The sequence below is a fragment of the Aspergillus fumigatus genome, chromosome 2, assembly GCF_000002655.1.
Source record: "Aspergillus fumigatus Af293 chromosome 2, whole genome shotgun sequence".
NCBI lineage: Eukaryota > Fungi > Ascomycota > Eurotiomycetes > Eurotiales > Aspergillaceae > Aspergillus > Aspergillus fumigatus.
The window spans coordinates 2,160,972-2,186,978 of record NC_007195.1 but is presented as its reverse complement, the minus strand read 5'-3'; the positions used below and the strand labels follow the sequence as shown (position 1 = coordinate 2,186,978).

The following is a 26,007-nucleotide window of genomic DNA, read 5'->3' as shown; positions in this document are numbered from 1 at the left end:
CCCGCCGCTCCAAAATGTCAACATCTGCTGCCCTCTGCAACTGCAACAGGGCACAGATACCTTGCTTGTTCCTGATCCACCAGGCTTACTTATCCTGCTTCATTCATAGTTTAACTAGTTAATTCTCCTCTCCTCTCTTCTGTCATCGACAGATCCGCCTCGTGCTTGTTTTTCTTTGCGTTTTGGTGCTTGTCTACCCTCGTGTTGTTGTTGTTGTTGTTGTCTTTTCATCCTTTCTCTTTGCACGGTGGATGTGTGGTGGTCTCCTGTCACTTATCAATCCATCTGTCCCACATCCCGATCCGTTGACGATCTCTGTTCATCTCATTTCCATATCTCCTCATTATCGGAGCAGCAGTTTTCTTTCGCTTCGCCTCCAGGTAAAAATTGGCGATCTTTTGATGAATATCCCTTTGTGACGAATCTGCCACGACTTGTACGAACAATATCCCCAAAGTTAGTCCTTCACCGTTTTGTTGGTTATCGAAGCTCCGTTCGTCATTTGTTGTTGTTTTTCAGAATAAGGTATGGGCGCGTTCTTCGTGCAAGGGATATATCCCGGGGTTGCACGGGCCATTCCTTTGTTATGCTCTTTGTCAAAACAGGACATCTGCTGATACATGAACCACAGCGTTGAATTCTCTTTATTCCCTTCGGTGCTCTTTGTGCTATCTGCTGCCGTCTTTGGGTGATCAGTGTCTTCTCTCAGAATGGGTAGTGGCTCGGCTCAGCGTCCTCTATCCGAAGTAAGCCCAGTGGCTCAGAGACGTAACTCACCAGTGTGGAATCAAAAAGCTAAGGTAAGTGTCTTTATGCGCAGGGTTTGGGAGAGAACCTAACGTATGATTGAGCAGACCATGAGAAACAGTGATGCCTCGACCTTCGAGGTCTCCTCCTCACCACGCCTCTTCTGGCAAGGCCGTGAATCAGGCTCGCCTTTCCCAAGAAATTCTGAGAATCAGGCCCCATATAATCCAGACTCCCCATATTCGGCATCGAAGCGCCCATCCCTGGAAAATCTCAAGCGGGCATCTCGAGTGAAAAACAGTAGCATGCTGCGTGAACGTAACCAAGAGTACGATCCAGCTAGTGTATATGTTCCACAACGACCATTGGCGACAAATAGATCGCCACAGAAACAGCCTCAAAGCAACTCGTCTCCTCAGCAGCCGCAAAATCGCAATGACCGCCAACCAGGGCCCCGACCACCATCACCAAGCAAAGACCAGGTATCTCCAGCCAAATCTTCCTTGTCTCGTGCCAGCCGATTTGGCGTCAAAGGGACCGGCTTCGATCCTGAGAGCGAGATCTGGTCGGATTTGGACAGCGTTGGTAATCGGTACCCTAAGAGTGTGACCTTCGATGCTGCTCCTCCTCAGGTGAATGAGTACGAGATGACTACTCCAGATCCTTCGTCAATCGCCTCGGAGTCTCGCGACGGAAGCTACGACTCTGAAGAGGATGAAGGTGACGTTAGTTTCGATCGCGAGTCCTCGCTGGACCGCGACGACAGCTTCGATGCCTCTTTGGAGGACCTTGAAAAGACTCCCGTTGTACTTCCCGATGATTGGCGCTATATGAGTCCTTCCTGCGCAAACGACGAGCTCGTGAAGGAGGATGATCCATTCACAGAGGATGACGAATCCCACAGTCCCGGCCCAACGACTCCCTCACAGCAAAAACTGCCTCTCCAGCATTCTCGTGTGGAGTCATTGGATTCGAACGGAGAGCGGCGTCCTCTTCCTCCCCTGCCTGGCGCGAGTCGTCAACCTGTCACTCCTCACTCTTCCTCTCCTGGAAGATTGGCAGCAGCGTTCGAGTTGGGAAGTGGCGGTAAAAGAGTTCTTCCTTCTCCCCCCGCTCCTGCATCATGTACAAAGTCGGACATCAGTGAATTGAGCCGTGCATCCATGTCTTTGGAGGACAGACTGCGTTTGATGATGATCCGCAAGGATGAACGGGCCAAGCAGGAGCAGGAGAATGTTACTCACGAACCAGAACATGTCGGACCATCCGACGTGACCAACCATGCCGCGGAGGACCAGAACAAGGATGAGGCTAAGGATATTGAGGGGCATGATGCCGATGAACCCGATATTACTATGCCACGAATCTCCAGAGACTCCATCTTGAAAGACCTCCGCAGAAGCGATAGCTTCCTGGATGACCCATATGATGAAGACGAGTCTATGATCGCATCCAGTCCCCAGCATTACATGAATTATGACCCGGACGTTCCCATTCCATCTCTTGAGAACGATGATGACGATGACGACGAATATGAAGACTCGGACTCCGACGTGGTGATCAAACAAGAAGAGCACGATGATGATCTCTACGACATACCAAAATACGATGAAACCCACCCGTCCCTTGACTCCTCCATCAAGGATGTGGAAGGCAAGCCTGCTACTGACGACTCCCAGGCCTCTCAGCTATTCAAGGAAAACTCCGAGCACCGAAAGCGCGAGTCCCAAGGGTCCAACGATAGCCAGGCAACTCCCGTGCCCCACGAAAGATCCAAGGAGGTGGTAGATGGACCCCATAACACTGACGACCAAGAGCTCGCTGGTCCGAAGATGGCAGCAATCACAGAATCCCTACGACGCCCAGTGACCCCGGATATGAATGAGCCGGCCTCTGGTCCATGTACCCCGGACTCAGTGATCCGTCACCCGATTGATGAAGAGGATGACGACTCGCAGACCTCTTCCGACGAAAGTGTACCGGAACCCGTTGCTACTGTCAAGGCCCCCAACGGACTTAAAACACGCCCTTCTCTTACACCGGCGGATGTAGAGTCCATGGCGGCAGTCCGTCGCAAAGTCAGCGGACAGCAGCCCCCACCAATGTTTACTCTGAGCAAGCAGATATCCCACGAGTCCGATCACTCATCCCCTGACGAATCCGCGTCAGACTCTGGTGATCAGTCCACTCATCAGGTGGCCTCCACCGCGCCAAAGAAGGACCTCACGCAGCGTCAAACCAGTTTTGTTAAGCTGGATATCCCATTCAGCATCCAAGAAGAGAGCCTCGGCATGGGCCTAGACAAGGAATTTGACCGAGTCATTGAATCCCAAAAGGTTGCGTTTGAGAAGTCCCTAGCCCAGTTGTTTGCTTCCGCGCCCACTACCTCTTACCCGGATTCCCATAATCCTCAGGACTCAAGGAACCCTTTCATTGCCCCTAGAACACCAGCTGACAGACAATTTCCCATACAGAGAGGTTATCTCATGAGGCATAACACCAAGGTTGTCATTGCCAGCAATCGTAGTGATGAAGAAGGAGCTTCCACGTCTGGCGAGTCCTCGACCGACCCACGTACAGTGAGGTCTCCAGCCCCCTCACCGCGAAAAGCGAGCCAGCAAACATGGACAACCGTACCCTGGAATGGACAACCTCGCCGTCCGAGCATGAGAATGTCTGGTGGAATCCCCAAGAAGAAGCCGGTTGCAGGCCCTGTGCCACCCCTTCCAGGCCAATCCAGCAACGTCCAGGAATCCATCGCACCAATTGAGGAGAATGAACCCACCTTGGACGGTGCTCTTGATGATGGTGAGGAACGCGGCCGCCTGTTTGTCAAGGTCGTCGGGATGAAATACCTCGATCTACCACTCCCCAAGGGTGAGTATTCATTCACTTGTCTTCCAACCATCCCCCTCCCTTATCCGCGCGACAAACAGATGCTAACTGCAGGACTAGGCGAGCGATCGTACTTTGCTCTTACGCTGGACAATGGCCTTCATTGTGTCACCACTGCTTGGCTGGAACTCGGGAAAACCGCTCCGATCGGACAAGAATTCGAGCTCATTGTACAAAATGACCTCGAGTTCCAGCTGACACTCCAAATGAAAGTCGACGATGCTAAATTCAGGGCTCAGGAGCCCGCTGCCCCTGCTTCCCCTGCGAAACAGAAGGCATCCACTTTCAGCAGGGTTTTTGCCTCACCACGCAAGCGCAAGGAAATGGAGATGAAACAGCAACTTGCCTCTCAGCAACAAAAGAACAAGGACGTAAACGCTGGCGTCTGGGATAAACTGCGGACACTTATTGCTCGTGACGGCAGCTTTGGACGGGCCTACGTTGCGCTCAGCGATCACGAGAAATATGCCTTCGGTCGGCCGTACACTGTGGATGTGGCCTGCTTCAACGAGTGGGCGGTCGACGAGCAACCAAGCAGCGTGAAAAGCAAAAAGAGCACGTCTAGTGCAACCTCTCAACGTCGTCCTCCATACAAGATTGGCAAATTGGAACTGCAACTCTTGTTCGTTCCCAAGCCCAAGGGCGGAAAGGACGAGGATATGCCAAAGAGTATGAATGCATGCATCCGCGAGATGCGAGAGGCGGAGGCTGCTTCATCCCGCACCTGGGAAGGATTCCTTTCTCAGCAGGGAGGTGATTGCCCGGTAAGTGTTCCATCCGACTAGCTTGGGTTGAGTCTGTACTTATGTGGTGCGATTTCGACAGTACTGGCGTCGCCGCTTCTTCAAACTTCAAGGCTCGAAGCTGACGGCTTACCATGAAACCACCCGCCAACCCCGCGCCACGATCAACCTGTCGAAGGCTGCTAAGCTGATCGACGACAGGTCATCTTTGATCCAGAAAGAGACAACCACAAAAGGTGGCGGCCGACGCAAGTCTGCGTTCGCTGAGGAGGAAGAAGGCTACATGTTTGTGGAAGAAGGCTTCCGTATCCGCTTTGGAAACGGTGAGGTGATCGACTTTTACGCTGACAGCGCAGCGGACAAGGAGGGATGGATGAAGGTCCTGGCAGAGACGGTCGGCAAGGGCAGCTCTTCTGGAAGTAGTCAAATCAAGCCTTGGACTGAGTTGGTCCTCAAGCGCGAACGAAGCATGAAGTCCAGAAGAGAGACTACTGATCGATTCTCCACTCATGGACCTCCTCCACCAGTGAAAAAGGAAGTCACATCCGCTGCGGGAATGACGGCGCCGGCGCCGGCATCACCACGACCAGGACATAAACACACGCAGTCTCAGCCTGAGATCCGCGGTGCGGACGTTCGGCGCGAGAAGGCACGTTCGCTGATGTTCTAGATGCATATCAACACCAGATTCCTTTGCATTTCTCTCTGTGGCTCTTGCTACGGTTTCTGCTTGACTGTCTCTCTGAAGCCATTTATCCTTTTGTCTATTTTTGAGAAACTTGATTATTGCACATGCCTTCTCCTTTCTCTGTTTGGTTCCTTCTTTGCATTTTCTTTGACTTGTAATGACCGAATGTTGGCGTCGGTGTCAAACTTGGCCAGTTCTCTTTTGTTCTGAATTGCCTGCTCATCTCACTTCTCTTCTCGGCTTCTGGGGTTTGACATCAAAGCATTCCGTATCGGGGGGTCTGTCGCGACCTCTTCCATGTTACATTCTGCCGTAAATTAATGACACATAGCGTCTTTCCTTTCATGCGTTGATAGTCGAATCAATCTCTCGCATTCACTTCTTTTGTCCGTTAGTGTATTGGTGTTCTCACTGGAATAATTCTGGGGTCCAGCTTCGATTATATGCCGCGTATCACCCGGGTCTATTGGCCAAATACTAGACTAAATCTGTCAATAGGTAGACAACTTAACTCCGTACACACTGGTATAAGTGTAATGCTACGCAAAATCATCTGACACTTCAATGGTATGGTCTATGCAGGTCATTTTTATATAGAGAATGTCGGACACACTTGAATTCCATCTATATGCTTGGGAATCGAGTATGTTTTTCATCTAACAGATTGCTCTGCATCATTACACAGAGGAATTGATACAGCAGGTTCAACCACCCTCCTCACCTTGTACACCCTCGCCATCTGACTCGGATTCCACAGCAGCAAGGGCTTCGCGTTGAGACTTCGGGTTGCGCTTACTGGCCTCCTTCTGTTCCGACTCTGTCGCATCAGTAGGTGGCGCGGGCAGCTTAGAAGCTGCCATACCGCCCGACGTAATGTAGAGGAATGTCTCCTGACTGAAGTGATCGATGTGGTTGAAGAATACCGAGAACCTGTTCACTTCGTCAGCGTCTGACTCAGAGAAGGGGAAGGACTATGGAAAAGACTTACGCATTCGCTTGCTCTTCCTCGCGGAAGATCCGATCATAGATCTCGCGCTGCTTGAACTCGTCGATTTCCTTCTGATACTTGCTGAAATCGATGGGTTCCTTGCCCAGCGTGGTGGTTGCCCTCTTGTTGTAGCCGTCGAAGATGGGCCGTTCGAGCAGCAGTCCCAGTCCCGGCGCCTTGGGGATGGCGATCTTCGTGGGTCCGTAAGAGTCCACGATGCGCTGGGGGTCGCACCCGGCTCGGACGAGCATTGTCGCCATGGCGACCATCTTGCGGATCTGGTGCATCATGAAGCTTTGGCCGTGGACTTTGAGGCTGAGCCACTCGGTGCCATTGATGATGATCGGGTTGCGGTCGACCTTGAAGGACTTGATGAAGCGTTTGGCGGAGGGGTCGGTGTAGGTCTTCTGGATGGTGTAGTTGTAGAAATTGTTGGTGCCGACGTACTTGTCTAGTGTGGCTTGCAGGCGGTCCAGACGGGCGACGGGGATCCGGTATGCGCGTTTGGCTTCGGTGTAGGCGGACTTGACTTTCTTGACGGCTTCGTAGATTCGCTGTCTGCGCGCTTCGTCTTCGGTCGATGCCTCTGTGGTTTGTTCTTGTGCCGTCTGTTCCGAATCTGCAGGGTTGGCTTTGGAGGATGTTTGCTGCGGTTCCTTCTTCTGAGTAGCATCCTCGTCTTCTGGAGCCCTCTCCTCGTCAAAGTATAGAGCCTTTTCCACTAATTTGCGGAGATCTTCAGGAAAGGTATCCAAAATTGGCTTGATACGCTCATTATCGACGTCTTCCCAGTAAGTAGCTACCTCCTCCTGTCGGGCTCTGTAAGCTTCAAGGTCTCCTTCCTTCTCTGCAAGCTCGACAATCTTCCTGCCAAGGTAGGTGCTGGGATGCGGCGGCAGGAAACAATAACTTGGGATCAGGTACTCGTAGACACGAGAGTCGCACATCTGGTAGCAGCTGAATCCCTTATTCGTGACCTGGATGTCCCAGACTCGGATCTGGGGGCAAAGCTTCTCGTTGATCTTCTTGATGAGGTCTGGATCTTCAATTATTAGTTTTAGCGAAACGACGTTGCCCGCTGCATGGACACCCTTGTCTGTGCGCGCGCATCGGACCAAGGATGACTTCTTGGGGTCGGCAGCGTTGGCTTTGGAGATGGCGCCTGCCGCAACGAATGCGGTGAACAGATCTCCTTCGATGGTCTTTTCCTTGTCACTCCTGGGCGCAAGTCAATATCGTAGTCCAAAGTCCCATAGGTGTCCAGGGCTCGTACAATTGCATTCCATGATAGCCCGTCCCAGCGTATCCGATTAATACAGCAACCTTCTTCTTCGGCCGCCGCTGCTCATTTTCGATATCTTCCGGCGAGAAATGCGTTGCATAAATAGGATCCGAAACTTCTTCACCGTTCTCAAGCTTGCGCCGTTTGGCTTCGTTTTGCTGCTCATTGCGCGCTCTCTTGTCTACCATGTGCCGACTTGCCAGGTTAGTCGATGACAGCTAGGACTGGTTGATCATTTCCGCGCGCGAACATACCTCCATTCTGCCCTTCCCATATTCCTCTTCTTACGCTTTTCACCAGTTTCTCCTCGTCCCTCAGCTCTTCGTTCGTTATTGTCCATGGTGAGTTCCGTCTTTGCCAATGCTGTAAGGAGATTTTGGTTCCGAATTGCCGATGCGCGATCGTAGAATCGACAAGTATAGTATTCCGTGACGATGGAGAGATTATTAAGAGATTCCTGGGGGATAGATTAATCCCAGACAAGCACTGACGCAGGGAAACGTAGGCGCGCATGAAGAGACTTCTGTTGCATTTAGATGGCTAACATTAGCTTTTTTTGACCTTTTTCGGCTGCGATCTGACGTCGGACATGCGCTACACCAGATCAGTGCTAGTGCAGGATCAATTGAGCAGCTCTTCGGCGCCTCAGGCACTAACAGTGGGTGCCTCGGGCATGCTGTTCGGTTCCAGCCTTTCACCTCCAACTCGCCTCCTTCTCTTCTACCACGCTCCTTTGTCCCCGTTCTGCAGTTCTGTTGAGTTAAGGCTGCGTCCAGGTTGGACCTCTTCTCCATCTTTCAAACCCGATTTAGCCTTTTTGGCTGTCTGGACGGAAAAGAATGTCCCTCGTCTCTCGTTAAAGCTCTGTCCGGTGACATCAAGAATCTTTGCGCCGTTCACCTTCGTGTTTGCTTCGAACCGCGAGGCATTACAGGTCTATCTTAGTTCCGCGATAAATCTTAATCTCCTCTGGGATGGATCTCGCCAACACTCTCATCCGGACCGTGGTCCGGGCTTTCTATGAGACTCGCCAGATTCTCATAGTCGATGCGCTCTTCATCCATTCGGTGTATGTTTAATCTCCGAGGGCTTTACAAGTGTCGGAAGCCTCGAGCCTAGGTATACATGGCTGAGCTAACATTCATCTCACTTTACCTGATGTAGACTCCATGCGGAAGATCTTGCTTTTCTCCTTGGCATGCAACAGAAGGACCTGCGGAAACTCTGCGCCAAGTTGCGCGAAGATCGTTTGATCGCGGTGTATGGCTCGCTTGCAGTACCAGACTAATTGGACCTGCAACCAAGCTGACATGATTGACTTTTCCCCCGTGCAGAAGCACACGAGCCGAGATTCGAGATGGGTCAACCCGGCCTGTCAACCGTGAATACTACTACATCCCGTTACACCCGGTCATCGACGCAATCAAGTTCAAGGTCTCGAAATTAACCTCGACAATCAAAGCTCAGTACACGCCAAGCGAGGAAAGGAAGGAATATGTATGCTTGCGTTGCGGCGCAGAATGGACGGAGCTGGATGTTCTGAGCCTGTATTCGGACGAGGGCTTCGAGTGTCAGAACTGCGGAGCCATCCTTGAGCGAACGGAGGACGTCAAGGGAGCCGAGGGCATCGATCGCACGGGACACGAGAAGAACAGCAAGCTCATGGCCCAGCTTGATAACATGCTGAAACTGCTCAAGCAGATCGACTCGGTCGAGATTCCCCCCAACGACTTCGAGACGGCATGGCAGCACAAGGTCGACGTCATCCGCAACCAACAAACACACCCAACCAGAGCCGCCATCGTCGTCCCCTCGAAACAACAAGAAGCCGTCCGGGGCAACCTCCAGACCGATGCCTCCGCGCTGGAAATCTCCCTCACCTCCACCGAGGAGAAGAGCGCCGCCGAGCAAGCAGAAGAAGCCGCGCGCAAGGCCGCCCTCGAGAAGCAAAACGCTCTTCCCGTCTGGCACACCCACTCGACCGTTTCAACCACCGCCGGCAACGTCAGCTACATCAAGACCGAGACAGACGTCGCCATCAAACCTGAAGTCAAGGAGGAAGAAGACCGCAAACCCAAGATCGAGGACCTGGACGACAAGGTCGCCGCATACTACGCCGAGATGGAACGAGAGAAAGCCCTGCAGGCACAACGCGACGCCAGTAGCGCCGAGGAGGACGATTCAGATGACGAATTTGACGAGGAATTCGAAGACGTCGGAGGTATCTCCGCTAGCGACACCGCTTCTCCAGCCGTCATGGGCGGGCCTACCAGTGCACCTACCTCTGCGCCAGTCGGCATCAAGCGCGAGTTCGACACGGATTCCGGGACGAGTGCGCCTCAGACCGCCGTGGGCACGCCCAATACACCCGCCGACGAGGGACCGGTAGCGAAGAAGATCAAAATGGAGCCTGATGTGAAAAAGGAGGAGTCTGATGAGGATGACGAAGAGTTTGAGGATGTCTGAGACGGACAGTGGGCCGTCTCTCACAAGCTTCACAGATTACGAGCGCGGGCGCTTGCGATCAGGTATTTGCATGGGGTAGACTATGACGAGGAGACTAGGATCTTCATGACCTGTCTATCCCGGAGAACCTACACTTACTCGGTCGTTGACCTCTAGTCGACAAGAATTTATACTTCCGTAAGGAGCAGATCCATCTATTGCAAAAGATCCTTATAATAGCCTGTACAATATTTCCCCATGGAAAAAAGTTAGTCGTCCATAACACAGATGTCGATTGAAACAACATTCCATAGCTCTAGTCCCTTCGTCTAAAACTTTTTTCTTATAATCGTAGCAACTGGAATCACAGCTTCATTTGCTCCACAGCATTAGACCTTCCGCATCTGAAACGGTGTAGGGTAAGTAGATCGTTACAACAACCAAAGACGCCTCAATGCGCCCGACATGGAACCTCGCCATTGCGATGTCTCAAAGAACAATCGTCCATCATGTAACGCAAGTTCGGGAAGCTGTAAAATAACGGAGGAAAAGGGCACGGAGAGGTGTCAAACTCCAACCAAGGTCGCCCGAAACAAAAGCCAAACAGCCAACACCCGAGTTGGGCTGGAAAGGAAACGCCGACAAATGCAGCAGAGTCTGCAAGTCCGATATAGGACTTGGTCATGAAATCGTCACTCGTGTGTGATTCAATCACAGCGTTTCACCAGGTCCGTCGCCGGTCTACTCATCACGGTGAGCCTGCCATTCCCATCTCCGAATCGCTCGGCAGCATGGAATTCTCTTCCCATTCATCTGGAGATGGCAAATCAGACACTGTCATCAAGAGTTAGATGTTGATAGGGGATCAAAGAGAAAATATTAGCATACCGGAAGCCAGTTCTTCTGGCACGTTCACAGATAGCTCATCGATGGTTGCGCTAACGGCTACAAGTAGATGGTCAGCTACGAGCCAGGATAAAGTGGCAATGTAGGTAGGGAATCGGGAGCAAACAAACCTTGCGCCTGACGGACAATCTCTTGGTCCTCTTCGCTGTCATCGAAGTACGTAACCAAACAATGATCTATGACGGCTTTGACACTCTCGATCACCCTTGCTTCGACATTGTTGACAGACCCAGTCAAGAAAGTCTTTCTCAGCTTCTCGACACTGTTGCGCACTAGCTCCTTTACGATCTCGGCATGACGTGACTGCCAATCAGGGCCCATGTCTTCTGCTTCGACGCTGAAGAGTATCTGGTGTAGAAGCGCCAAAGTGGTGTTCCTGACCGTCCTGTCAGGAAAGATGAGTAGAGTTGGGGCCCAGTCAGGTATTTTGTCCACAATCTGCGCCAGAAACCAATTTTTTTCAAGACCAAGGCGTTCGTTTCGGCTTGTCAGTAAGCTTGTAAAGAATGCGAGATGCTCTCTACCGCCACTATCGTTGATTGACTCAATGCCCTTGGCAACAAAGTCAATGAGCGCAACGATTCTGTTCTCATCAGGGCTTCTTTGGCAAAGAATCAAAGTCGCCTCCAGAAACGGTGCACAGAGCTCAGCGGGCTCAACCCTGAGTCCATCTTCCAGAACCTTGCATAGCGGATCCATTAGACCGGCTTCAGGTTCTGAGTCCAGCAAAAGCTCAACAATAGCCATAGAAGCGTGAGGATTATGATTTGTATGAAGAATTTTCTTCAGCAATGATAGCTCGCGATCCCTTCCAAGAGAACGAACGAACACATTTTCTGTAATTGTAAGTGAAAACTTGCCATTCGGTAAGGAGCGCCGCTCATCATCTGAGGTTGGGGCCACGGTGAGGTCAACCTTCGTCAAAAGGAATGCTAAAAGCTCCATGAGTCTCCTGTGAGAAAATTTCCTGCCCTTTTCGACTAGTCTGCAGTAAGACAAATATTGACGCTTCAACCTCTTTGAGTCTTCTCCATCGAGCCACACAATTTCCAGGCATTTGAGAAGAAACCCGCTGTTCAAGATCATCTCAGTCTCATAGCTTCCCAATTTGGCAAGAGAAATAAGAAATGTAAAGTAATCGTCCCATGAACGGCTTGTAGTATGGAGAACGGGCCATAGCCCATCCAGAGTGGCAACGACATTCTCAAATCCATCAAGGTATCGCATGTGCCATTTCTCCTTCGCACGTTCATCGAGATGTGCCTCGTCCCGGAGCTCTTGAAGCCTTTCAAGAGCGCGCATAATGACCTTGATCGTACTGTCTCGGACAGACGCATGAGGACTTCTCAGTACCAGATTGCGAATACCTGCTGATCGCTCCACCACCCACTCGAGCACTCTGTGAGCTCCTTTTGGCAACTCATTGATCACTCCCACAAGCTCTGAGACGAGGACATCGAGACCCAGAGGCTCCCTGGTTCTCGCGATCAGTTGTTCTAGGGTATCTAAAGCAATGAAGACCATGTCTTGATCCAGTTTAGGTCTCTTGTTCGTGATTCCGTTATCATGAAGTCGGGACAGGAGATGTCGGACAAACAAGGCATGATAAGGGTCCATAAGACAGTAAGTTCGTATAAAGATCTCATTCTCCATCGCAATGTGGTTTGATAGCGGAATCGGTAAGGACACATGCACTGGATGGTCGGCCTTGGAAGGCTTGTATAGCAATTTTTCCGACTCCATACTGGAGATGCGTTGGTAAAAGAGCATATAAGCGTTCCAGACCTTGTTGAAACGCACTTGGTTTACGTTGGCAGGGTGGACCGAGTCGTTATAACCACCAAAACACTGATCTGCAATCTTGGATGGGTCGAACCTGCTTACGTCCGAATCGTTGAACTCCACCCAAGAGCCTCTTCCTCCAGCGTTGGGCCTCTCCCGAATATATGAGTAGTAGTGCCCTGACTCCGCTGTTCCGCTGTGAACCAGGACCCCGACGAGCTTGAAGACGTCCTCTGGGACATTTGAGTTCTGGTCAGAAAGATATTCAACTTTGAATGGACTCATATCAATGTGCTCAGGAAAGCGGAATTCATCATTGATTTTGCTCCGCATCATTGTGATCATGTCAAAGTCAAAGCGCTTGAGGTGGAAAATTAGGTTGTCCGGCACTTCCTTCAAACAGGCCCTATACCGACAAGTCAGCGTCAGTTGTGCTACTGTGGAATGTCAATTGCAGCCTACCTCTTAACAGCGTCGACATGCCGCCCACAGGATGTGCAAGAGTATTTGTTATCTAGCAAGGATGGTCAGAATGACGGCCAATCTGCAATCTTTGTCTCTCGAAGTCCCTTACCTCCTTGCATTATCTCTCCTTCGACATAGGCCTGTAGACTCTCCTCGAGACTCGCCCTGCCCTTAATCTCGCATTGAATGGCGGAGAAAGGCTCCAGACGCTCGGATATGTGAGGGCATTCCTTTGACTTGATTTGCTGGACCAGTTGGCCGCCGTAGAACGACCGAAACTTCTTTTTGTCCTCGGCACCAGTGATCTGCGCCTCCCATCTGTCAAAAAGCAGGTTATAGAATTCGTCGACGTCCATCTGAATCGTTACATCGATTGGTTCGTTATCATAAGTTCGAATGTTATCTACCAGCCCTTGAGGGTCAACGTTCCTGAGCCACGTTTCTTGCATGTAAGCAAAGAGCTTCTTCGTTTCAGCGAGTAACCTCTGGGAAGTATCCGGATCTGAAAGGTGGAGTTGCAGCATGAAATCGCGGAACTGAACGTTCATAAACAGTTGCGTTAGAAGGGAGTTCAGATAGCAGGTGTTGGAAAGATTCTTAAGTCCTGCATAGCCTTCGGGAGCACGAATCATCTTGTGCCGATCAAAACACCAGCTGGAGGAGTACGTATAATCTGCCAGATCACAACAGTTGATCAGTATCAAAATAGCCACGCCGCACTTGCTAGGAACAGGAAAGTTGTACCTGCAGGGATCAGCTCTTTAACACAATCAAGTACGGTGCAGTAATCGTCAGAGTTTTTGCACAGTAGACTGAGGATGCCATAGAGCTCTTGGCGGGTCTGAGCGTGCATGACTGGAATCTGCGGAACGATGAGGTTGTCTGATTCCTCAGACAGGTTGGGAAAAAGGTAATTGTCAATGAGCTTCTCGGCAAGGTCGCTAGAAGAGGGGGTGAGTAAGGGTCGGAAACTGAGCATTTGGTTCAATCAACTTACAAGGAGTCTATTGTAGTATTGCTCGAATCAGCTAGATCCAGGCACGACCTCAAAAGACGACAGAATCCCAGAATAAGATGATCCACTGGCTCACGTCCAACGAACTTCCCAACAGTCAGTGAGGAGAGCGGATACGCGACGGGACTCTCACTGACCTCTTGTGTCTTATGACCTAGCATGACGCTGCTCCACTGCTTGAGATACTCGCCATATATGAGGTCCTTAGGCGATTGCTCCGCGACCGATTGGAACACCAGGTGAGCGATGTCGAAAAATTCTTGAGATTGTTCAGCATGCTTGAGAGTCTGTGGCATGATCTTCACAAAAGTATCCCAGATGGTCGCCAACATGTCAACCCTGACAGGGTTCTCGGAGGCCATTGTTTCCGAGGAATACTGCTTTTCGCCATCGACCGATTTTGTTGGTTTCCTGACCAGTTTGGACGGGCTGCAGGCGACTGCAATATGTTCGATTATTTCTCTGCGAATAGGTTGTCGAGTCTCATCCAAAAGGAGGGATACAAGAAGGCGGTCTAACTGTGCCTGCTGCTTGATAACTTCCCAGAGTTTGTGATCGCGCAAGGAACCTTCGGTGAGCACAGCAAAGCAGTTGCAAACCAGTCTCTGAACTCGGGCCTCCAAGACGCAAGTCGAGGGCATTCCCCGTCCGATTTCAATCAATTTCTGCAAGCGCTGTACCAGCTGGGCAGAATTTGTGATTGTCAAAGAGTCGGCGGCTACAGGTGGTCTTACTACATAACAGTCAGCACCGACGGGTTCAAGGTAGACCATGGCCAAGGCAGCTTACCCATGAGAGCGTGGAGAAGGCATTCAACAAGGCTGGCGGCAATCTGAACTTTCGTCGGAGACTCTGGCAGTGATTCAGGCGCCTCTGGGCGTGTCAGAGCAGCAACAATGACACGGATGCTGTGAGAAACAAATGCCTGATCTGGAGCCGACTGCAGTGATGTCAGCTCAGTTCACGGTTGGCGGGGTCGGGAATTGGAACAACCTCTAATGCTTCTTCTCTCAAGCAACTGGACAGGGTATTTGCAGAATAAAGCAGTCTATACGGTTTGTCCGCTGGGAAGATGTCTTGCTCAGTCATGTGCGCGGATTTGACTAACTCAACCACCCTCTCTTGAGGCGGAAAGACAATGAGAAAGTCATAGATCTGTGGTAGCCGAAGTAAGTAACCAGATCTTCAATGAAACACACGCGAGGGCCCCCCCCCCCACCAAAAAAACTCACCTCTCGAGCAAGGTAGTCCTGAAGATTGAGAAGGTCGTACAGGTCATCAAAATGCTTGAGTACCTCAGAATCTACCGGAGTAAGTGACGGACGTCTACCAGTCGAGGCCACCTCGCGGCTGTCAGCATTCTGCCGGATTAGGAGCAGCCCAGATCCGATCTTCAGGTCGCGTATTGTGAGATTAGGTTTTTCCAAAAGATCCAGCCGCCGGCCACCTGTTATGGTACTAAACTTCGAGAACCCCGTGAGCTGTTCGAGTTTCTCAACTAACTCAGCTGCCGTAGCAAGGTCTCCAATTCGTAACGATCGAAATTTACTTTGAGAACTTCCGTTAAACGTCTGATACCGAATTTCAATCAGCTCGCCCTTCACCGGATGATCAGGCAAGTTGGGGAGTGAATTTTGCGGCGGGCTATATTGAGGCCGACTCCGTAGCCCCTGGAGAAACTGGCGAAGAAAGAGCAGTGAACGACTGAAGCGTAGTGCGTCAGCTCGACTTTCACCTCTGCTGAGGTCGCTTGCCATTGACTCGTCAGTACCATTGGCGACACTGCCAATGGCTGGCTTCAAATGAGCCGCAGCAGACTTGAGTTGTTCAACACAACGATCCACCAAAGCAATATGAGTTGCCTCAACGGCCGATCGCGGAGAGCGATTGATCACCGAGTGATCAAGGTAGACCTCGATCGCAAAATTTATGGCGTCCGTTTCGATTGAGCCGGGTGGAGCGGTGAGAATGAAATTCCAGATACGGTCCAGCCCAGGAATTGAGACGACCTCATCCTCTTTAGCGATCGGCGGCGGATTGAAGCGGACCTCGTAATTGACCGCTTGCTTTGCGAACGCGAGCAACTCGGGAGAGTAGTCATTAGGAGACAACTTTGGAAGGTACTCTTGGATACACCTCTCAATGAATGGATTGCGTTTTGGGCTGCGTCTCATAAGTTCGCACAACATGTCCCACACAGCTCGGCGGCCTTGTTCCACCAGTGTTTGGGATACGAGCACCTTTTCCCAAAGGACATCAGCCAGGTCCGCCGTGACAGAATCAGGGACTTTGTCAATAATGCGTGCAAGTAGTTGAATCCTGGATATGAATCCAGTCTTCGAAAAGGAGTCGGCAAAGTCCGTCTGCTTCAAGTCCACTGTGTGAACCATTTCGGCAATGACCAGGGCCGAAAGATTAAAATCTGTGGCAAGCTTGCGTATCTCCTGCGTATCGTACACCGGAAGGAGAGCGTTCAAAGCTTGAATGCTGCCGACAGTAAACTGGTTCATTTCCGCGATATCCTGAATGCAGCGCTCGTACGTCTCCATTTTATCACTTTCACTCAACCCGACACTTATCAATGAGCTCAACTGCGAGCTCGCAAATCTCTGCAAGAAAGCCTTGTGCTCTACCGAGAACTCTTCAAATGCAGCACTCTCTCGAATGAGGCGCACACATAAACGCAGAGGAACAGCATCCACATGGGATGCGTCCAGCAAGTCGTGCCGATTTCTCTCGCCTTGTTTTTCACGGACCTGATAGAGCAGTTGCTCACAGAACTCCACCATCCGTGCGTCAAACCTAGATAGAGGTAGCTCCAGAAGCTTGGAGCACAGGTAGATTAATGCTGAGGACAATGGTGAATGCATGTGGAATGTCCTGGTAAGCATCCCGAGTACTTCGGATACCGTCCGGGGATCTTGTGACTCTGTCACTGTCTTCCAGACAGTATCCGTGTCTAAGTCTCCGTAAGTAGAGGTGACTATCAGGAAGCCGACAACATTTCCACTTCTACTAATGAGTTGAGGATGTGAATCGACGCCGACAATGTAATCGACAATCTTATTCTCCCTCAGGAAGCCGACGAGGAACCGGACAAGCGGGTGCTCGGTTCCTGTGGGATTGGGTTGGATATATTGCCGCCATACGTTGACGAGATCCGCTTGCATGGTTTCTATGCCATGAACTCTCAGTTCCATGCGGCCATCCTTGATATGCTTCTGTAGTACGGCAAACCTCCAAGCATAATAAATTATCCAGGCACGCTCATCTTGGGAGCTCTGCTCAGGGAGTTCGATCAAGAGGTCTTCGGCGACCTGCGATGTGAAACTCGAATCGCGGCTGACGGCAAGATAGATACCGGAGATGCACCGAAGGATCGACTCACTCGCATCGCTTGTGACCCAGGGCAATTTTTTGGCGATGTGAGCCTGATATTGTCCATCGATATCCCGAGCGAATTGATAGACCTGCTTCAGTAAAAAAGGGAAAGACGCAGATTCAGCGATACTTTCCTCCTCGCGGATCTTCCATTGTTCGACTCCGGAGTCCATGATGTTATGCACGATGGTGAGGGTGTGCACCAAGGACGAGGAGAGTTGCGACCATTGGGGTCTAGAAACAAGAGCCAGGAGGCAAGCAGCATACTCAGATAGCAGGTGCATCGTGCCGATCGGAAGGAACGCAACTCGACTATTGAGCTGAACGACAAGATCAACAATCTCGGAACCGTGGGCGCGTTCCATGGCGCGATAGAAGGGAATGCCGTGTAATTGTAATATCCAACCCAACGCTTGCAAGTACGCCCTTGACATAAGATCCACAGCCTGCATGTCTGTGTTCTTCTCCAGTTGCTTCAAGGTTAGTATATCCAACCGCACCAGACGAAAGCCAAGCAAAGTAAAGTTGATAAGAAATTCCTCCAAACAACACCAGATTCCTTGGCCATCGTCAGGCTCCAGAGGCTGCCTATAATGGGTGAATAATCGTCAGCGAAGAGTTCTGCCGCCTTGTCGTTGTCACCGACGACTGGTGTCTCAATTGGACTGCTTACGCTCTGCGAAGCAATGACTCCACCAGCAAAGGTAAATCTTCCCAGAAGATTCGGTCATCCACGTAAGTTGCATCGGTAGATTGATCCAAGGTCTGTACAATCTCATCGAACCAGTGCTTCACAGCCAAGAAGACACCAACATCGTGGTCGGTTCCTGCCAGGCCCCGTTCCGTTAGTCCCGAGCAGCTTCAAACACGCACCCAAAATATTGGATACACTTTGCATACCTTTCTCAATGATTGCGCTGATCCCCTCCAAATTTTCCCGTGGGTCATCGGCGTCTCGTAGCTTGGGAAAGCTAGCACTCAGAGGCGGCTGTTCTTGGAGCTGCACCACCTCTGGTGTGACAGGGTCCTGCAAAGCTTCCCCGAGGGTTCTCCACGTCGAAGTGTTGGGGTCCTGATCCATATCTTCCAAGTCGGCCACCTCAATTTCCGGACTCTGTTCAGGTGTCGACGATATTGAGACGATTTGGGGGGAATCAGCGGCTGGGGTAGCATTAGGCGGACCAGCGCCAGGATGCTCGGAGGTAGGGTTTAAGGAATCAGTCGCCATAGTATCGGAGGTGGGAGATTTCACATTGATGGTCACTCTGCTGGCGGGGGCGGCGGACACAGGGACGTCGTGATCTGTCGTTCCGGGCGTGGCAGGAGCAGCCGGCGTCGACTCGGACATTCGAGAAATGGCAGCTTCGTCTATCGACAACGACTCAACGGCACCGCTTCCACTGTCGAGACGCGGACGTTTCCGGGTACATTGGGGGTCGAGATCTTCCATGAAGTCGCCGTGTGGATGCGTCGAATCGGTGGATTGAGGAGCGTCGGGCGGGGTGCTAGAGCTATCTAGCGGGGCAGCTGCCATGACATTTTTTCTACCTTTTGGTCGAAGTGTGAGGGGGAATTTTTGAGGTATGAGAGGAGGATGTAGTAATGGTTGACAATTGATGGCTACCCACAAACAGATAAGATAATAGATTCTCTCTGTGTATGGATGGGAAGACAAAAAAGAGAAAGTGTGTGAGAGTGCGCGTACGAAGCAAAGGAGAAAAGAAGGGGGGATGGAAATGGATTATTATGTAGAGAGTGAAAAGCAGAAAGCTACATAGAAAACCACCAGATAGAAAGAAAAAGCGAGGTAGATAGGCAGCTATCACTCTAATCAGTGAGACAATGATGGCAATAATCACAAGTTTGGCGGAGAGGAGAGAACAAACCACAGCAAACACCACCAAAATCAAAAGAGCTTGGACTTTGGAGAGCTGAAAGAAAAAGAATTAAACCTAGAACTAAGAAACCGACAGCTCTGACGTTGTGGTGGAGAAAGACCTGGTGGGTCAACAGTGGAATTCAAGCGCTGGTAGGCTACTTCTGTTACTTTTTCTGTGTCTAGAGGCTATGAACACATGAAGCCCAGGTGGGGAAAAAACCCTTGATACAGCTCCTCCTCAGAGCAGCATTCGGGGAAGACTTTATCTATGTGCTGTTAAGAACAAATGTTAAGAACAAAGATCCTTTATGCAGTATAGCATGCAAATAATACCTAGGTGTACCTGTTAAGACTTCACTGTAAGGTACATTGGAAGGACAACACTAAATCAAGTACTTCGTGCGGTTTACGGACGGCTATTATGCAATCCACTGCGAGGCAGGTGGATAAGGTACCTTGTTTGCTGCCCTTCTGAAGATGCTCTTCTGAATATGTATCACTGCAATTAGCACCTGTGAATTTTAGCTGTGAATTGCATCGCAATCACAGCTTTGTATGGTACAAAAGATCTTGGTCGCCGCAAAGGTACTGGGAATAGTCTTCAGGAGTCAATGTCGAAGGATCATTATCATTAAGGTCGTATATACCCCTTACTGATTCTCATTATGGACCTTGTAACGTGCATGTATAGCATCAAGTCTAGCTTAATTTATTTAGAATGCGACTATCATGCTTTGCATTACCTTAGCATTCTTCGCTAATCAACCCGCCAACCAACTGGAATGGCGAGGTGCCTGAGGCTGCCCGGTTGAGCAAAATTTGGCATGCTCGGATACTTGCAATTCTGCCAGTTAAGAATAAGTTCTGATGATGTCTCAGACATAGTTACTGGCGCTTGAGGATCCATCCTCAAATAGTTGAATCCGTTGTAGAAAGGTACAGACCACAGAAGGATCCTCGTTCTGATGCTTGCCCAAACCTAAATCTCCTGGTCCCCAAAGAAGTTTCCCAGTCTTCTACTATGGACTTCTAGCGCGCCCAGTTTCTCATCTATTAGAAGTTTGATAATCTACTCAGTTTATCTATTCCTTGATCATTTCCATGCACTTGAGGTTTATTTTCTGCGATACTCGTTGAGGCCATGCATGGAAGTGGTTGTGCTACTTTGGACTTGTACAAGAATGCTAGGTAGCATACATTAAGACTGAGAGGTATGCACTTTATGAAAGGTACGTCGAGGTTTGAAGAGGTGTCGTTACTCGGTCATCGATGTCTCAATCTTCCGAATTATCTTAGCTGGATTCCCAGCAGCAAGATGGAAAGCAGGAACATCCTATGGCCATCATCATCATCAGTCTCAGAGCAGAAGGAAAATGTTACAGCTGCTATGGCTATGGACATACCTTAGTCACTACGCTCCCCGCCCCGATTGTCACTCCCTTCCCAATTGTAACCCCTGGGAGGACGATCACGTTGCCGGCCAACCAGCAATCCTCGCCGATATGGATCTCTTTTCCCAGCTCCGGACCCTCAGTTCCATTGCGCACAGCGGGGTCCAGCGGATGAGTTCCGCTATATAGACTGACGTTTGGACCTAGCATCGTTCGTGCCCCAATAGTGACAAGGCAAGTATCGATGATGACACAGTTGAAGTTGATGAACACCCCTTCTCCTAGCCGCACGTTGAACCCGTAGTCGATCCGGATCGGTGCCTCGATCCACGGCTCCCGTGATAGAAGAGCATCGTCTTCGGCGGGGTCCTTTTTTGGAGGTGGAAGAGGAGTCTTGTCATCAACAATGCTATCGACTATCAGCTGGGGTCCAGTGAGTATGCGCGACATGCTGCTCCCACATCTCAAGGTAGATGGTTGGGGTTACGAGACGATGTTCAGGATTGTGCTCAGTGTCATACACATTTGAGGATCCTTTTGATTATCACTTACTCTTTCCAAAGCTCGATATGTCGCCGGCGAGATACTTCACCGGCATTGTTGAATCGCTGACAGGCAAGTTTACAGCGAGTCCGAAGAGCTATCAGTTCTGGTGTGAAGGCATAGTAGAGCTCCCCTCGGAGCATCCTCTCTTTCTCGGACAGAATTCCGGTGAAAGTCATATTAGAAAGACATGGACCTATACAACTCGTCTCTTCTTTGTTGGTAGACAATGCTCGATTTCAGCGATTGAAGCGTCATATTGTGGTCGAGTGGGGAAGTGACGACAATAGATCAGGGACAATCCGAAAGTTAGAACCGGTCTATTCTCCCATAATCACAACAGACGCACTGGTTATTGTTCTTGATCCAGCATAGATAAACCTACACTATTGTTCTTTTCAGTTTGCAAAAGATGCATTGAAATTTCTTTTCTACTTCATATTTGAGCTCTATACGTCCAGTCAAAGCTATAATAATCCAGACTATGACGCTTCTTTGAGGCCATCACAGCTTCCACCAACAGACCAAAAGAGCTGCCTAACACCACTACCACTTCCACACTCTCACCCCGACCGAAAACCAAAATGACCAAACAGACTTCATCCCAAGACGAAAGCGTCTCCTCCGGCAACCGGCCCGACCCCAGCAGCATCACCAGCTCACCAGGTTGGCGACCCGCGCGACCTGCGCCGCCACGATCCCGATCCCCTCCCCCCCTCGACCCATCCAACTATCCCAACGGCGAAAAGTCCCTCGCCGGCATATCGCTACGCGCTTTCCTTCTAGGCACAACGCTCGGTATCTCAACCAGCATCACGCTCTACCTCCTCCTCATCTCCCCGCACCCATTGTGGCGCGTTCCCTTCTTCGTCTCCTCGCTCGCCCTCTTCCACTTCCTCGAATACTGGGTCACAGCGCAGTACAACACCCGTTACGCCTCTATCTCAGCGTACCTCCTCTCCTCGAACGGCTGGGCCTACAACGCCGCGCACAGCTCTGCCGTCGCCGAGTGTCTGCTCTCGCACACCTTCGGCCCGCGCGATGGATACACTTCGTTGACCGCGTCCGTCAACGGGATCAAGTGGCAGGTCGTTCTGGGAGTCGCGCTGATGGTGTGTGGGCAGACGATTCGCACGCTGGCGATGAAGCAGGCGGGGACGAATTTCAATCATACGGTGCAAGTCGAGCGGCAGGAGGGCCATACCCTTGTGCGGCACGGGGTGTATGCGGTGCTGCGGCACCCCAGCTACTTTGGGTTCTTCTGGTGGGGTATGGGGACACAGCTGGTGCTGGGGAATGTGGTTTGCTTCATTGGGTATGCGGCCGTGTTGTGGAACTTCTTTTACAATCGGATCAAGCGTGAGTGTTTTCTTCCGTCTGTCGCTGATTGCTGGCGAACTGGGCTAACGGAACGTAGGGGAGGAAAAATTCTTGGTATGTTTCTTTGGAGACGAATACGTCGAGTATAAGAAGAAGACTTGGGTTGGCATTCCTGGGATCTTTTAATACCCATGTTTAAAAAGTTTACATCATAAAGTTACTTGTACATTTGGACGAGAAAGTAGGATGAAATGTGTATCAATCATATATAGAACGTGCCACGATGGTATCACCATATACAACCAAACGCCTGTACTTGGGTCCAACGGGACCATGACGCGCGCCTCGAACCCGTCTAAAGTTTGCTTTCCGGTGCTACTCCCCCAACTGCACCGCTCATGTAGGCGCCCTCTGCATGACTTCCCGCCTCGGCATCTGCAGCTGTATTGCCGAAGAGAACAAGTTCACGACCGCCTTTTGTACTCCACCAGGTAACGCAGTAATGGGCGCGCTCGACATCCATCTCACCACTACTCAACGCTTCCCAGAAGCGCTCAATGCACATTTGACGCATCTCTGGTGTGCGAATCTCGTGAATAGAATTCGCGGTCAGTGGCAGCCACTCCTCGAGGTCCTCCACTCGCAGGAAACAGAGGCTGTCTATCAAAGCGAGGATCAAGGCAGCTTGCTCGGACACTGGTGGGGCCATGTCCTGATGAGCATCTGCTGTTCCTTGCGTGGATTGTGGGAGCAACTTGTCGGATGCATTCAGAGCTCTTTGGTGTAGAACTTCGAGAAGTATAGAGGGAAGTAGCGGCTGGCTGTTTGCAACGAGTGACGGAGGGGCAGTCACTTTAATGACAGTCTTGAAGGCAAGGCGGAATTGGCGGGCAGATAGATTGTCAGGGAAGACCTTTGAAACATGAGCACAAATCGAAAGACTTGAAAGCCAAAGACGGGACTTACAGCAAAGAGATTATCGACGTAGAAGGGGAGATGCCGGGCTGCAATGGCTGCATTTCCCGGAATGGCGAAGACAGCAAGAGCTACACTATGGGCGGCCTCGAAAATCTCGAGCAGATGGTTATTCCCGCCTGCTGCGAGATACGGGAGTGTTGCTGAAATTAGAAGCTCTTCACTGCATTTTGGAGACAAAACAGGGGTAAAAAGCTCGGCGGTATTCAAGAAGTAGAGATCCAGACAGCGCTCAATGGGGTGCTGTGGGATTTGACCAAGCTCACTTGGTTTGACACTCTGTAGGAAATTCTCGGCCAGGTCTGGATACTGTGAAAGGATATCCACCGCCGTAAGTGTCACGAACGTGTGTTGCGAAGATGCGTTTTGACCAAGACGGGATGAGACAAAGTGAAAGTTGCGAAGGATGTGGAGAGTTTGCATTGAAAGGTAAGGTGCAGCTTAGCGAGTCAGTATACAGAACACAGCAGAGTTTATCGGTGCAGGACACTTACTTCTATCAGCGGCAAGAAAGTGATCGTTGAGTGCCCTTCCCAGGACGGCGCGGAGAACAATTACAACAGAATATAGGCAATTGCGGAGGAGCTTCCATAGGCTTGGAATCGTAGACTTGAGTGACTCGGAATCCAGATATTCGAGTTCTTCTGATGCATCAATCTCAGATAACTTATTTTGGCGCCATTGGACCATCAGCGTGCGACCGAAATGGGCAATCTGATCCACAGATTGAGAAACCAGAGTGGGATCGCGGGCATTCTCAACTGAATGCGCAATCAGTCGCGACAAGGGACCCAAAGCTGATATCAAAGGACTCGAAATGATTGCCGTCACCCGACGGAAAGTGGCAGATTGTGATGACCACTGAAAACGCTTCCCCGGTGCTTCAACAATATCCCTATCAATGGTTCCGAGAAAATATCCTCCTTCTAGGCCCTCTGGGGAGAAATATGCTGTTTGAATCAAAACAGGAAGCAAGCGGACATAGCTTAGTTTGCTTCTCTCATGATCCGCCAAAAGCTCAAAGGTATGATTTAAAACCAAAGTGATACACTGCGCATCGATGCCGTCTCGGGAATCCAGCTCCTCAAGTGCCAGTTGCGCCGCCGTGACAAGTGCAGATTCGAGTTTCGTACGTATGCTCCACGGTAGGCCCTGTCTATTCTGACCTTCAAACCCGATCAGGATACCACCCAATAAGAGTAAATGTCTCCAACGCGGTGATTTCTCATCCGCTCCGCTCACGACTGCTTTCACCCAATCTTCGCGGTCAATCTTCCTAGGTTTTGCGTATGGTAATCTAATCTCCGCGGGTTCATCGTTTTGCAATGTCGCAATAGCAGCAGTATTGAAGACACTGACTATTCGCCGACATGTTTGTAGGTCAACAGGCTGTTCCCATATCGCCGGAGCGGAGAGCAATTGCGAGGCAAGCAAGGTGATATTGAGGGGATTCCCCAGAAGAGTTAAAAGGCTGGTTGCAGTGGGCAGAAGGCTGAAGCATATGTCAGTGAAGCATCTTGTGCATAACTCGGGTGAACGTGGTCTTACTTGATAGCGTCTCGAAGCTCCGATGTCGATTGAAGTGACCGCAAGAGAGCACCCAGAGAGCGTTCCGTCGCCATCTTAGACTCACACTGCGAGCGGCACAGATGGCCACTCGTTTCATAAGGAATGGGTCTGTATGCGGAGTGAAAATGAAGATGTACCAAGATGATCAAGTGCAACGGGGCTGGCTGCCGACATCACGCTTACCGCGGAGACCCCAGATCGGCTACCGAGGTAAGGTTGACTGCGTGCAAACAATGCAAACCACACACCACAGCTTCAGCCGTTCCTACTCCGTACTCCTCCCTATCTTATCGGCTGGGGCTACGTAGCTGATTGCTTTGCACATGTCGTGGGTCAAGGATTGTGAAGGTGTTTCTACGCCGCTCCCCTAAGCCGTAAGGGTGACATGGCAGAGAAGGTATTTGCCAGTATTCGCCCCTGAGTATCATGGCCAACAGCCGCGTCCCGATCAACTACCAGACACCACCTTTTCCGGCGCTATACGATCCTGTGCCGACCCATCATCCTCCGCAGGTCTACTATCTCTACTATACACGAGACATTTGGCGATTTACCCTCTACTGGACTTTTATATTCTATGCAGTTAGCCACCTTGCCGTCGCTGCTTGTGCTGTGGTCACGCAAGGTCGGAATTGGAAGGTCTGCCTGGCCGTACCGCTGGTGTTCTCTGCCATTGCTGCACTGGAAGCTCTTCTAGCTGGGAGTATTATTGGTCTCATGTAAGTGACCTCAACAATCTCCGATGGCAGATCCAGGCTAATTGGATTTCAGGCTCGGGGCTGTCTACGAAGCTGGCAATTTCAGAATGTCCACATGGATTCCCATGATATGGGGCGGAATCAACGTCCTGGTCCTCATATTGTCCAGTTTTCCCATGCAAGGTGGCCTATAATCGCTCTATTCAACGGACTTCAACCCAAACTTTGGCAGATTGGTTAGACCCTGAGTTGAGCAAACGCCGAATCTCAATGAGGAGATACAGAACTGCCGTCA

The 26,007-nt window shown here is 50.7% G+C and overlaps 8 protein-coding genes across 8 annotated transcripts; 4 read left to right on the top strand and 4 right to left on the bottom strand.

Annotated features, from left to right (window-relative positions):
* Positions 1-28: 28 nt before the first annotated feature.
* Positions 29-5,451, top strand: bud4 (uncharacterized protein). Its single transcript, XM_077804124.1, has 6 exons — positions 29-525; positions 632-800; positions 855-3,083; positions 3,222-3,624; positions 3,703-4,406; positions 4,468-5,451. Exons 2-6 carry the CDS (start codon positions 711-713, stop codon positions 5,053-5,055), a joined length of 4,014 nt encoding a protein of 1,337 aa, XP_077660287.1. The 5' UTR covers positions 29-525; positions 632-710; the 3' UTR covers positions 5,056-5,451.
* A 189-nt stretch (positions 5,452-5,640) lies between these two features.
* AFUA_2G08460 (pseudouridine synthase PUS2) lies at positions 5,641-7,880 on the bottom strand. Its single transcript, XM_750087.2, has 4 exons — positions 7,598-7,880; positions 7,335-7,538; positions 6,062-7,279; positions 5,641-6,003 (listed from the first exon to the last, which is right to left on the bottom strand). The coding sequence occupies exons 1-4, from the start codon at positions 7,681-7,683 to the stop codon at positions 5,778-5,780; spliced, it is 1,734 nt and encodes a 577-aa protein (XP_755180.1). The 5' UTR covers positions 7,684-7,880; the 3' UTR covers positions 5,641-5,777.
* Positions 7,881-8,317: 437 nt separating this feature from the next.
* AFUA_2G08450 (putative transcription factor TFIIE complex alpha subunit) lies at positions 8,318-9,809 on the top strand (the record flags this gene model as incomplete). Its single annotated transcript, XM_750086.1, has 3 exons — positions 8,318-8,412; positions 8,508-8,603; positions 8,678-9,809. The coding sequence occupies 3 exons, from the start codon at positions 8,318-8,320 to the stop codon at positions 9,807-9,809; spliced, it is 1,323 nt and encodes a 440-aa protein (XP_755179.1).
* Positions 9,810-10,536: 727 nt separating this feature from the next.
* AFUA_2G08440 (uncharacterized protein) lies at positions 10,537-19,233 on the bottom strand (the record flags this gene model as incomplete). Its single annotated transcript, XM_077804123.1, has 13 exons — positions 18,238-19,233; positions 18,011-18,164; positions 15,189-17,925; positions 14,950-15,111; positions 14,746-14,896; positions 14,094-14,689; positions 13,939-14,042; positions 13,686-13,882; positions 13,051-13,614; positions 12,939-12,990; positions 10,805-12,882; positions 10,677-10,733; positions 10,537-10,622 (listed from the first exon to the last, which is right to left on the bottom strand). The coding sequence occupies exons 1-13, from the start codon at positions 18,869-18,871 to the stop codon at positions 10,537-10,539; spliced, it is 7,572 nt and encodes a 2,523-aa protein (XP_077660286.1). The 5' UTR covers positions 18,872-19,233.
* A 1,053-nt stretch (positions 19,234-20,286) lies between these two features.
* Positions 20,287-21,329, bottom strand: AFUA_2G08430 (sugar O-acetyltransferase; the record flags this gene model as incomplete). The annotated part of the gene is made up of 3 exons (XM_750084.2): positions 20,287-20,549; positions 20,620-21,016; positions 21,160-21,329. The coding sequence occupies 3 exons, from the start codon at positions 21,327-21,329 to the stop codon at positions 20,472-20,474; spliced, it is 645 nt and encodes a 214-aa protein (XP_755177.2). The 3' UTR covers positions 20,287-20,471.
* A 405-nt stretch (positions 21,330-21,734) lies between these two features.
* On the top strand, positions 21,735-22,656 carry AFUA_2G08420 (protein-S-isoprenylcysteine carboxyl O-methyltransferase; the record flags this gene model as incomplete). Its single annotated transcript, XM_750083.1, has 2 exons — positions 21,735-22,509; positions 22,568-22,656. 2 exons carry the CDS (start codon positions 21,735-21,737, stop codon positions 22,654-22,656), a joined length of 864 nt encoding a protein of 287 aa, XP_755176.1.
* A 169-nt stretch (positions 22,657-22,825) lies between these two features.
* On the bottom strand, positions 22,826-25,186 carry pex8 (putative peroxisomal membrane protein Pex17; the record flags this gene model as incomplete). Its single annotated transcript, XM_750082.2, has 4 exons — positions 24,994-25,186; positions 23,940-24,937; positions 23,437-23,885; positions 22,826-23,383 (listed from the first exon to the last, which is right to left on the bottom strand). Exons 1-4 carry the CDS (start codon positions 25,065-25,067, stop codon positions 22,826-22,828), a joined length of 2,079 nt encoding a protein of 692 aa, XP_755175.1. The 5' UTR covers positions 25,068-25,186.
* A 127-nt stretch (positions 25,187-25,313) lies between these two features.
* AFUA_2G08400 (uncharacterized protein) lies at positions 25,314-25,906 on the top strand (the record flags this gene model as incomplete). Its single annotated transcript, XM_750081.2, has 2 exons — positions 25,314-25,733; positions 25,786-25,906. Exons 1-2 carry the CDS (start codon positions 25,441-25,443, stop codon positions 25,904-25,906), a joined length of 414 nt encoding a protein of 137 aa, XP_755174.1. The 5' UTR covers positions 25,314-25,440.
* Positions 25,907-26,007: the final 101 nt, after the last annotated feature.

What these genes read in the sequence shown, in the direction of transcription:
- bud4 (XM_077804124.1), top strand. Translation starts at nt 711, where the DNA reads ATGGGTAGTGGCTCGGCTCAGCGTCCTCTATCCGAAGTAAGCCCAGTG. An exon ending in TGTGGAATCAAAAAGCTAAG is followed by an intron (nt 801 to 854) that starts GTAAGTGTCTTT and finishes ATGATTGAGCAG; the next exon opens with ACCATGAGAAACAGTGATGC. An exon ending in GAGTCATTGAATCCCAAAAG is followed by an intron (nt 3,084 to 3,221) that starts GTTGCGTTTGAG and finishes TTTCCCATACAG; the next exon opens with AGAGGTTATCTCATGAGGCA.
- AFUA_2G08460 (XM_750087.2), bottom strand. Translation starts at nt 7,683, where the DNA reads ATGGACAATAACGAACGAAGAGCTGAGGGACGAGGAGAAACTGGTGAA. An exon ending in ATGGGAAGGGCAGAATGGAG is followed by an intron (nt 7,539 to 7,597) that starts GTATGTTCGCGC and finishes TAACCTGGCAAG; the next exon opens with TCGGCACATGGTAGACAAGA. An exon ending in GAGGAAGAGCAAGCGAATGC is followed by an intron (nt 6,004 to 6,061) that starts GTAAGTCTTTTC and finishes CGAAGTGAACAG; the next exon opens with GTTCTCGGTATTCTTCAACC.